At 44.5% G+C, this 12,220-nt stretch overlaps 1 protein-coding gene across 3 annotated transcripts in view; it reads left to right on the forward strand.

The window, feature by feature from the left end:
- Positions 1-12,220, forward strand: part of ALS2 (alsin Rho guanine nucleotide exchange factor ALS2) — a 186,078-nt gene that overhangs the window by 55,492 nt on the left and 118,366 nt on the right. For all 3 annotated transcript variants that reach the window (XM_073551524.1, XM_073551523.1, XM_073551525.1), the window contains exons 11-14: positions 3,130-3,310; positions 4,436-4,501; positions 5,396-5,558; positions 8,532-8,663. In XM_073551524.1, coding sequence (XP_073407625.1) covers positions 3,130-3,310; positions 4,436-4,501; positions 5,396-5,558; positions 8,532-8,663 — 542 coding nt within the window. The remainder of the gene's footprint in view (positions 1-3,129; positions 3,311-4,435; positions 4,502-5,395; positions 5,559-8,531; positions 8,664-12,220) is intronic.

The raw sequence follows: 12,220 nt of genomic DNA on the forward strand, positions 1-12,220 counted from the left end.
AGAGTTATTATCTCATAAAGGGACAGTGGTCAGAAATGTAAAAATTGGCCCGGACATTAACATGCAAACCACCCTTGGGGGTTACGGGGTTAAAAAATGGAAGCCATGAAACCATATGAACTAAGCATGTCCCTAATTGCCAGAAATGTAGGGGTTTCCCTTTGGAATCTTGCACGTCCTGAGAATATGAACCTTGTTTTGCATTTTAAAGCCGCTGCTTTCTAAATAGAAGTCATTTGGCGCAGTGAAGGCTCAGGTATTCCACTCTTTCCACTGAACTCGCAGAGCCCAACAAGCAGGTGACGGGCACATTGAGCTGGAGAACGGGTATAGCCTATATATGCTATGAATTATTTAAATGAGAATACCTTTTTAATTTAAAATAATCTCCTTATCCTGCATTTACTATATTAATATAAATATTGTGACATGCCTCTTAATCATTGAATTGGGGTTTTTTATATAGTTCCATTGCACCAGGGTATAAAATCCAGCCCCCGCCATACTTGTAGAACTTTACTAATATTTGTGACAGACTGCAGTACCTGCAGAGTCCAAACCTCCTCTAGATTTTTCAACAATGGAAATATGTTACATAGCATGACGCTCTTTGTCTGTCCTGATGACCGAGTCTAAGTTTGGCAAAAGCCAGGAGAAGGTTGCCGGCTTGACTGCATTGCGTCAAAGGTAAACTTTGGAGGAGAAATAATACTAAGGAGTTATTTTTGGGATTGGGCTAGGCCTGTCAGTTTCAGTGAAAGTAAAACTTGAAGGGGTTTTTCCACGAACAAAGTTAATCTACGTTTTAATCAACACAGTAGATCTTGGAATAACAATTCCATAATTGGATATATTTTAAATATAATGTTCCTGCTCTGAGATTTTATAAATGTGGAGGGGATCACTGATTATTCTTCCTTTGAGATAAAACATTGCTTAAAAACAGGCAGGGATATACTTTACCTCCCAGAAAGAATCATTTATGATCCCCTGCTGTAATAACTGTATACTCTTTTGTGTCCGCCCCTGCCCAGGAGCTGTGGTGTGATCAGACCATGTTCCTGTACAGTCAGACACAGCCATTACACAGTACACAGCATGGGGACATTTATAAGATTATCTCAGCACAGGAACATTTTTTTTTTTTTTAACACATCCAATTGTGGAGCTTCTTTTTATTCCAAGATGTATTGATTTAAAATGAACTTTGTTCTTGGAGCAGCCTCTTTAACCCCTTCACTCCTGGAGCTATTTTTCTTTTTCAATTTTTCTTTTTCGTTTTTCGCTCCCCTTCTTTCCAGAGCCATACCTTTTTTATTTTTCTGTCAATATGGCCATGTGAGGGCTTATTTTTTGCGGGACGAGTTGTACTTTTAAACGACACCATTGGTTTTACCATATCGTATATTCGAAAACGGGGGAAAAAGATTCCAGGTGCGGTGAAATTGCAAAAAAAGTGCAATCCCACACTTGTTTTTTGCTTGGCTTTTTAGCTAGGTTCACTAGTTGCTAAATATAACCTGCCATTATGGTTCTCCAGGTCATTATGTGTTCATAGACACCAAACATGTGTATGTTCTCTTTTATCTAAGTGGTGAAAAAAAATTCCAAAGTTTGCTAAAAAATTGCCCAATTTTCTGAGACCCGTAACGTCTCCATTTTTTGGGGTCGGGTGAGGGCTTATTTTTTGCGTGCCGGGCTGACGTTTTTAATGATACTACTTTTGTGCAGATGCGTTCTTTTGATCGCCTATTATTGCATTTTAACGCGGCGACCAAAAAAAGTAATTCTGGCGTTTTTAATTTTTTTCCTGCTACGCAGTTTAGCGATCGGGTTAATACTTTTTTTTTTTTCTTTATTGATTGGGCGATTGTGAACGCGGCGATACCTAATATGTGTATGTGGGATTTTTTTGTTTTATTTTGATTGGGGTGAAAGGGGGGTGATTTGAACTTTTTTAGTTTTTTTTTTTTTTTTAAACATTTTTTTTTTTTTTTTTTTTTTTTACTTTTAGCATACTTCAATAGCCCCCACAGGAGGCTAGAACCATGCACAACCCGATTAGCTATGCTACATATGGGCGATGAGCAGATCTCCCATCTGTAGCAGATCTACATAGAGGTCTCATAGAGACCTGTGGTTGTCCAGGCAACATGACGCCGACCCCCGATCACGTGACGGGGGTCGGCGATGAGCTCATTTCCGGCCCGCCAGTCGGAAATGCTATGTAAATGCCCGCTGTAAGCTTTGAAAGCGGGATTTAACTAGTTAATAGGCACAGGTCAGCTGTTCATAACAGCTGACATGTTGCGGCTTTGAGGTGGGCTCACTGCCGGAGCCCACCTCAAAGCGGGGGTCCTTACCGATGACGTACTATTCCGTCATAGGTAAGGAAGGGGGTTAAGGTCACGTTCAGTATTTAGTGAGTTTTCTTACCTCAGTATTTGTAATCCAAAACCAGGAGTGGGGAAAAAATAGGGAAGTGGTGACGTGTTTCTATTCTACTTTTCCTCTGATTGTTCCACTCCTGATTTTGACTTACAAATACTGATGTGAAATACTGACTAAATACTAAACGTGTGCACGTGGCCTAGAGCTTCAACATCCCAAGACATTTCCGACAATTGTAGATTCCAACTTGGTGGGTACAGTTTGGGGAAAGAACTTTTCTGTTCCAGAAGGTATGGTAGGATGGAAGAACGTTAATGTCTTGACCTCAACCCCACCTGTCTCCTCTGAGATGAACTAGGACAAGAGGGCCTGGGTCAAAATCTCTGTTCAACATGAGTGTCTGTCTGATCCCATAAATCATCTTCTGGATAAACGGGCAAAAATTCCCACAGACAACTCCAAATTCTTGTAGAAATCCTTCCCAGAAGATTAGGAGCTGTTATAAATGCAAAAGGGTGGCCAACATCATATTAGAATTCGGATGTCATGAAGTCTCCTGTAGCGGGTCAAATACTTTTGTTCATAAACTGTACATAGAAGAAAACACAATGTAATTGTTTTAGGCATGTTAATCCACACTCCCAGGAATTCATTAAGGATTTGTTTTGTGCTGTGCCATTGAAAATCCTTGAAAAATGTAATTTTTGTTAATAACTGATTTATTATTTCTTGCTTAAGACAACCTTGGCTCTGTAACCACTGTTCAGCTGCTGCAGGACATGGCCACAAAATTCTGCAAACTCTGCTACCTGATTGGTCAGAACGGAACGTCACTCAGCAACTTCCTCCGTGGAGCGAAAGACGCGCGACGCCTTTCCATTTTGGAGCACTCGAATATCTTCTTGGATAGTTACACAGAGTTAGTGTGCTGCTTTTGTTTGACTTTCTCAGTAGTACAAACCCCTTCATGACAGCCAATACATATTTTTACTGACCTGAGGTATAAGAGAATATCATCCCCATACAGGTGATAATCCAGCAGCTGTCGGCTGTCCTCTATAGCTGACAACTTGCTGTATCACAAATGATCGGTGTTGGCACCATCCATATCTGTTTAACCCCTTAGTTGCTGCTGTCAAAAGTGACTACATCAAATAAATGATAAATAGATTGTGGGGGCTTGCATTTTAATCTAATTGACACCGAGATCATGATTGTGTGGTCCTGATGTTTGCCATAGCAGTTCATGGCCGAATAGCGGCCTTAGAGTCTCCCGGCTCTAGCGGCCAGTTCAGAAGTTAGTGACATTTAGGTGGTAAACAAACACTTTTTCATTCTGGCTATACTACTTTGCATTAATTCCTGAAAATCACCTGAAGGGTTAATAAACTACCTGACAGCAGTTTTCAATATATCAGGGGGTGCAGTTTTTAAAATGGTATCACGTTTGGGGTTTTCCAATATATAGCACCCCCTAAAGTCACTTCAAACTTGGATAGGTCCCTCAAAAAAAATACATTTTGTAAATTTCCTTGAAAAAATGAAATTATTGCTACATTTTTAAACCTCCTAAAAGGCTAACAAAATAAATTGGCGTTTTAAAAATGGTGCTGATGTAAGGCAGGCATGAGGGAAATGTTATTTATTAATGTTTTTCTGTGGTATGACTATCTGGATTAAAGGGATAATCATTCAAACTTTGAAAATAGCAATTTTTTTTACATTTTTGTCAAGTTTCTGATATTTTTTTTTATAAATAAACACTAAATATATCAATCTAAATTTACCACTATCCTAAAAGTCTCAAAATCACTGGGATTTGTTGAAGCATTCCAGAGTTATGACCACATAAAATGGCATTGGACAGAATTTAAAAATTGGCCCGGTCACGAAGGGGTTTAAGTGAAGGCATATTGTTCCACTATGTTATCACTTACTTGGTGGGAACCTCATTTCCACTGACTCCTATCTGTTTACAGAAAAAGTACAACAGCCTCTTCTTTTATACTTTTTAATACCATGTTGTATCCTTGGTCTGTTTTAGATATTGCTCTTCTCTCTCCAACTTCCTGGTAATGGGAGGATTTTCTCTTCTCTCCAAATCAGCAATGTAAGTACAATGGAAGTACATAGGTCAGAAAAGTACCTGGACAAATCTATTAAAGACCATTATATGTCCGCTCGCTCAGTAGTTAAACTATTGTATATGGGTTTCTGTTCAATGAAATGCCAACTATAGTTACGTGTAACCCGTCATTTCTGTCCGGAAGAAATTTAAATTTTCTGATTTTACCTGGAGACTTTTAGCTTTGTCCCCTTTGAAAAAGCACAAACTCTTAAGTGGGTTGTCTAGTTTTGTTTTATTTTTCTACCTTTACTCCATTGGCTTTTGGTACTTAAAAATAACAAAAGCAGCTTTGTCTCCAACTGCTGCTCCCGCGTCGACTCCCCACTCAGTCTTTTCTGATATGGCTCCTCTAGTGAAGTCAGACTGACGTCATGTGACTGCTGCAGCCAGTCACTGAGCTCAGAAGTGATACTGATTTAAACCACAGCAGACTGCTGAGTCTAGTAATTGGCTGCAGCGGTCACATGATGGCACCACTAAAGCAGGGCGCTGGAGTGGAGCAGTGGACCAACACTTTAAGCGTTGTTTCAGAGACTGTTCCATATGCTCACCGTACTAATTCTTCATCGGAGAACCAGCACTGGATGTTCATGTGAGTGTCCGGTGTTGTATGTGAAGACATCATGTCATTTGACTGCAGAGACATGTAAATGTCCAGAGGTTTACCAAGGACAGGCATAATGTGTAAAGAATTTTAAAGGGAGACATGCATTGTATTGCATTATTACTATGATACACTAGTTTTTTTTTTCTTAAGTTGATTGGACAACAACGTTTACCACAGGAAGCTAATTTAGGTCTTATGAGTTGAATATTTTCCTTTTTATGTGCATACATTTTATCACATTTAATTTGCTCCATATAATCTCATTTCAGGGACTTCTTCAGTAAAAGCCAAGCTCTGGTACAGAGTCTCTGCCCCGGGACAGATGAGGGTACTTCTATTCCTGAAACACTCAGTTCCCTCTTCTTTTCACCGATGACCAGACTGCATGAATATGCCAGATTATTACTGAAGCTCGCCATGTGCTTTGAAGTGGTAAGATACTGCATTTTAACGTCGCAGCGATAGTTATAAATGTTTCTTTCTACGCTTTATTTTAGTTTTTTTTCTCCTTTAGTGGGCTGTGACCACTTTGTGCCTTGTTTTTCTATAATGATTGTAATATTTCTTGCATATTAGCTAGCCATTCAAGGCTTTCTTGTGACGCTTCATTAAATTAAAAAAACTTAATTGCAATGTTTTTTTGTTTTTTTTAGTAAAAAAAATTAGTCTTCATACAATTCAAAATTACATAAATGGATCCTGATTTATTAAGATGGGCACACTTTTTAATAAGTTTGGTATCTTGCATGCTACATTACATATTGCATGCATCTTTATATATCCTATATACACAAAGTATACGCATTAACATATTATATTTATGTATACACACATAGACAGACATATTAATATATGCAGCAATATTGGCCATAGTTCAAGTATGAAAGTTTGCCAATCAGACAAGGGAGTAGGCGCCAGTCTCGTACCTTGTGAAACCAGTACAGGGAAAGATGGTGTGGCAGATCCAGCACTTTTTCGGCAGCCAACAGAGTGTTCTGCACAGCATGTCCTGGCTGGAGCTAGCATTGGTCTCTCTGTGCACTGCAGCTTCTTTAGACAACATATTAACCATAACTTTGTTAGGTCCTTATGTACTTAACACAGGATGACGTCACAGGACCGTAATAATAGTTTGGCCTGTGGCACTGTTGTAATGGCTTTAGGCCAAATATTGCTACAGTAAAAAATTGTAGGCAGTGGGCAATTTAGGTGTCTTAAAGCCCCAGAGGGTACTCTGGTCCAAACTACTCATGCTACCAGATATACTAGAAACAAATGTGCCCTGGGGACTGCGCAGGATAACATGCCTTTCAGGCCCCTGGCCAGCCCTCCACTGCGAATAGCCCTATTATAGCTATTGCCTAGTCACTTCTGTTGTTGTGTTAAACTATTTTATTTGTGTTTCTGTTCAGTTAAATGCCAATTATTCTTCCCTGTAACCCCCCCATTTCTGGCCAAGAAGAAATTTTATTTTTCTGATTTTTGCAGGGAGATTTTATCATATTTGTCCCCTTAAAAGAAGCACAAACCCTTAAATGGGTTGTCTAGTTTTGTTTTTATTTTTTAGCTTTACTCCTTAGGCTTCTGGTACTTAAAAATAGCAAAAGCAGCTTTCTCTCCAACTTATGCTCCACATCAAACCCCACTGAAGTCTATTCTCTCTCACCACTCAGTCTTTTCTGGTGTGGCTGCTCCAGTTACATCAGACTGACATCACTAGACTCATGCAGACGGTCACTGAACTTAGGGGAGATACTGATGTAGACTGAACCAGACTGCTGAGTCTAGTGATTGGCTGCAGCGGTCCCATGATGTCACCACTGAAGCAGGGAGCTGCAGTGAAACAACAATTTAAGGCTGAGTGCACACGGTGCGGATTCTCCTGCGGATTTTTTACTTGCAGAATTTGCTGAATCCGCAGGTAAAATGACCTGCGGATTTAGTGCAGTTTTAGTGCGGTTTTCCACCGGCGGATTTCTAGAATGGAGCAGGTGGAAAACAGCAGGAAATCCGCACAAAAGAAGTGACATGCAGCAGTTTTCAATCCACAGCAAATCTGCGCGGAAAAATCTGCACCATGTGCACAGCAGATTTTGAATTACATTGCTTTTAATGGTACTGTACATCACATGCAGTTCTGCTGCAAATCCACAGGGCCAAATCCGCTGCGGATCCGCAGCAGAATCCGCACCGTGTGCACATAGCCTAAGAGTTGTTTCAGAGACTATTCCAATCTGTTCAATATGCTCACCGTACTAATTCATTGGAGAACCAGCAATAGATGTTCATGTGAGTGTCCAGTGTTGTATGTGAAGACATCATGTTACATGGCTGTTGAGACATGTAAATGTCCAGAGGTTTACCCAGGACAGTCCTAATGTATAAAGAATTTTAGAAGGAGACATGCATTGTAGTGCGTTATTACTATGGTGCACTATACTATTATTATCTACTATATAATTGTCTAATTCAGTCTGTCTGTCTGTCTGTCATGGAAATCCCACCTCGCTGATTGGTCGTGGCCTAACTGCCGCGACCAATCAGCGACAGTTGCTTAGTCGTCGTGGCAACATGGCCGCATTGCTTATTGTACAGGCACATTACAGCCGTTAAAGGCATCACTGCTGCGTTGCTCATTACACAGGCACAGTCCTGTACATATTCTGGAGTAAAATACATTAGGTAATTTGGTAACAGAAGAACATCGACAGCAGCTCTGGGTGTAACTGGAGTACAATATATTAGGTAACAGCAGAACAGTGACAGCAGCTCTGGGTGTAACTGGAGTACAATACATTAGGTAACAGCAGAACAGTGACTGCAGCTCTGGCTGTAACAGGAGTATAATACACTAGATGGTGGCCCGATTCTATCGCATCAGGTATTCTAGAGTCTCAGTTAAAAATAAAAAATAGTTATATACTCACTTTCCGACGACCCCTGGACTCTGGCCCTCCTCTCACCATGCGCCCGGCATCTTCCGGTCCCAGTAATGCTTAGCGAGAAGGGCCGGAGATGACGTCACTCTCGCGACAGCGCAACGTCATCAGCGGTGTTTCACGCTAAGCATTACTGGGACTGGAAGATGCCGGGAGCATGGTGAGAGGAGAGAAAGAGTCTGGGGGCCGTCGGGAGGTGAGTATATCACTATTTTTTATTTTAACAGAGACTCTAGAATATCCGATGTGATAGAATCAGGCTACCATCTAGTTTATAATAATAGGACTGCATAATAATTAGTATATCCACCATCACATCTCAGAGATTGTTGCCAAGCTTTCCCAAATACTGGGCATCTTTGTATTTTCTACTGTCATTGTGTATATTTCCTTGCTATGGAGTTGTATGGCACTTTATCTCTTGTTCCCCATGATGTAATCATCAGACATTTTTCTCTTTGGTCAGTCCTCACCAGAATACAAGAAGCTTCAAGACTCCAGCACAAGCTATGACACCTTGGCTTTGACTTTAAGTAGAAAGAAGAAGGATGCTGAATACACCCTCGGATTCTGGAAGACTTTTCCAGGGAAGATGACGGTATGTCTGCAACCCATTTGAGGACTATAATGACAAGCCTTTTATCTACTGTTTGTATCTATGTGTTTCGGGGGGTAATTATGCCATGATTTGTAACATGTGAAAATTACTTACTCTGTCGCCTCATTGGGGGACACAGAACCATGGGTGTTATGCTGCTGTCCACTAGGAGGCGACACTATGCATAATCTGAAAAAGATTAACTTTGGCTCCTCCTCTGCAGTATACACCCCTGGACGGCGTCAGCCTTCTCCAGTTCTTGCTTAGTGTCGCAAGGAGGCACACCTAAAGATTTTATTTTTTTCCGACGGATTACAGATGAAGAAAAGTGGGTCTCCAGCGAGACTCCCGGCATGGCTCCTTCCTCGGCCCCCTATTATGGGGTGCCCGGTTGAAGTAGAGATGGCTATTCCCAATGTTGCTCCTTCCCCAGTCCCTCGGGTACTGGTTCGAAGTCGAGACCCCCCTCCTTCCCCAATCCCTTTGGGGTCTGGGTTGAGGGCGAGGATGAAGAGCCCAGATGGTGACAGACGCACCCTCCCTAATCCCCCTCTGGGGGCATTAGGTTGAGACGCCTCAGGTAGGGTCGGTACAAGGCAGCCTTCTGCAGCTTAAACAGCCAGGGACCCTAGCCCTGCTGCGGGCTCCTGTTGGGGCCGGGGGAAAGTGCAGGCAGACATGGCACATAAAGAGACAGGGCTCCCTGCGCCCCTGTCTCTGCGGCAGCATCCGCTCCATAGCGCCTCAGGGGGACCCCTCACATGGCCCCGTTACCGCTGCTAGCCCCACCGCTACCCTGCCTCTCAATCTGGAGGGGTCTGGTTCAGATCCGACCCCCTCCTGGACATCCGCGCCGGCCTGGAGCCCTTCTGGACATCAGGCTTCTAATTTAGACCGAGGCTTCGGCCTAGCTGAAGCCGCCGCCCCCGGCCCGCCCCCCGGATGACAAATATGACACTACAGTGTCGTAGAAGGGGCGGATCGAGGCAGAAAGGGCGCGTTTTTACATAGCCCTGCGTGCTCTTTTTCAGCTCTCCACCCCCTACTTCTTCCTCCTCGTCTTCTCGGCGGCCATCTTTGCTGCAGCAGACGCCGTCTGTGACATCAGCAGCAATGTCAGCAGTCTCTGGGGGGCACAGGACTGTGAATTGTCGGTGATGGACCTAGGGGCACACTGGTGGGGTGAGATCACAGCTGGGTTCTCTTTATTCGGCTGTGAATCCATATTACCTATAAGGCTCTCCTATAGTTTTTCCTCTGCGTAGCCACCCCTGTAGGGTCCTCTGCTAGCCAGCCTCTGTGCACTAAGTCGGGCTCAAGGAAGAGAACCAGGCAGGACTGCTTTTATGCTTTCTGCACAGCCTGCAAAACCACTCTCCCCAGTGGCAGCACGTACCCGCACTGCCGGGATTGTATCCAAAATACTGGGTCAGAGCCCCAAGAAGCCCCTACCATTGCTTCAGCGTCGGCTACCATGCCAGAATGGGCTACTTAGATGTCGCAGTCTGACACAGTCCATAGATAACCTAACCTCCACACTACTCCAGGCTCTGTAGGGTCATGCCTCGGCTATGAACGTTACCCAGCAAAGGGACAGCTCGTGTCAAGGACATGCCGTTTCTGACACTCACAGACGTAAGCGGACCCACAGGTCGCGTTCATCCGCGTCATCCCATAGCACACGGTCATCACCCTCCAGGGAGAGACACCGTGGTTCCAGGTCACCTAGACTGTCCCCTAACAGAGACAGACAACGCAGATCTCCACAGCAATCCCCGACCACAGAAGACCTCCGCCCCAGTTCGCCCACCAGGGAACGCCTTAGCGACACGCAGGAATCGGAAGGCATCTGTGACTCCGACTCACACAACGAAACGGAGAGGTTTCTGGCAATACGGCGCTAGTTGAGGACGTAATTTCTTACATCCATCGGGTGCTGGACATTTCTGATCCACCCCCGGAAACCCCAGAACACAAAATTTGTTTTGAAAGTGTTCTAAAACCACATAAGGTCTTGTCTAATCACCCGGAATTTCAGGCGATACTAAGCAGTTTTCGCAGCCTGAGAAGAAATTCGCCAATCGCAAATATCTGGAAGAAAGGTGCCCCTGTCCACAGAAGGACACCAAGGAGTGGACAGATCCACCCGAAGTGGACCCCCCAGTCTCTAGGCTAGCAGCACAGACCCTCCTCTCACTGCCAGATATCTCAACCCTCAGGGACGCAGCAGACCGGCAGGTAGAACGCATGGCTCGTTCAATCTTCGAAGCGGCAGGGGCCTCTCTGGCTCCCGCGTTCGATTCAGTCTGGGCGGCCAAGGCCTTTATAGCTTGGGCCAAAAAATTGCAGGCTGGCCTCCAAGCCTCAAATCCTGAGCTGTCGGACCAAGCCGTTCAAATAGCGGTGGTAGCAGATTACATGCTTCATGCAGCTCTGGATTCCACAAGAGGTGTAGCGGGAATAGCATCAAACGCCATCACGATCCAGCGTATCCTCTGGCTGCGGGAATGGAAAGCGGACGCAGCCTCAAAGAAATCCCTCACGCATCTCCCGTACCTCAGTGGGTGGCTTTTCGGTGAAAAGTTGGACACAATGATATCCAATGCCACCGGGTGTAAGAGTACCTCTCCCCCGCAACTAAAACCTAAACGCACGTTCAAAAGGCATAACCAAACTCGATTCCGATCCTTTCGGAATTCTTCAGGCTGGTCCGTCTCGCGCCCAGCACAAAATCGTAACCGCTCTCTGCGCAGAGACAACCCACGGGCGGCGCAGAGGCCGGACAGGACCTGGCAGTCGAAAGCAGGCCAGGCAAAGCCCAAAGGAGGGAAACCTCAGACTTTTTCCTCCTCATGACTCACGAATTCCAGAAGACACCCCACCCGTAGGCGGACGACTGCTACTCTTTCAGCAGGTCTGGCTGCCTATTACAGAAGACAGGTGGGTCAAGGAAATGGTGTCTTCCGGATACAAGATTGAGTTCACTTCCAGCCCACCAAACCGGTTCTTCCTCTCTTTTCCCCCAAAACCGCCAGACAAGGCTCATGCCTTCCATCAAGCCGTTTCCTCCCTCCTTCAGGCAGGAGTCATAATACCGGTTCCTGCAGAAGAGCGCTTCCGAGGGTTCCACTCCAATCTGTTTGTAGTCCCCAAGAAGGGAGGCAGCGTTCAGCCCATACTAGGCCTAAAACAACTCAACAAGTATGTTCGGGTTCGTCATTTTCGCATGTAGTCCTTTCGGTCAATCATTGCGTCCATGGAGAAGGGAGAATATCTCGCCTCCATAGACATACAAGACACATACCTACATATACCGATTGCTCCCACCCATCAGAGATTTCTCAGATTCGCAATCAACCAGGACCACTACCAGTTCGTGGCTCTCCCGTTCGGACTCGGCACGGCTCCCACCATGGACGTTCTACACTCCAGAGGCATAGTAGTCGTTCCATACCTGGACGACCTTCTCATCAAGGCTTCCACCTTCAAGGATTGCGAGGTCAGCGTCTCAATGACTATCGACACTCTGAGTCGCCTGGGCTGGTTAGTCAACTTAC

The sequence above is a fragment of the Dendrobates tinctorius genome, unplaced genomic scaffold (assembly GCF_039654945.1).
Source record: "Dendrobates tinctorius isolate UK_male_01 unplaced genomic scaffold, ASM3965494v1 ptg000177l, whole genome shotgun sequence".
Classification (NCBI taxonomy): domain Eukaryota; kingdom Metazoa; phylum Chordata; class Amphibia; order Anura; family Dendrobatidae; genus Dendrobates; species Dendrobates tinctorius.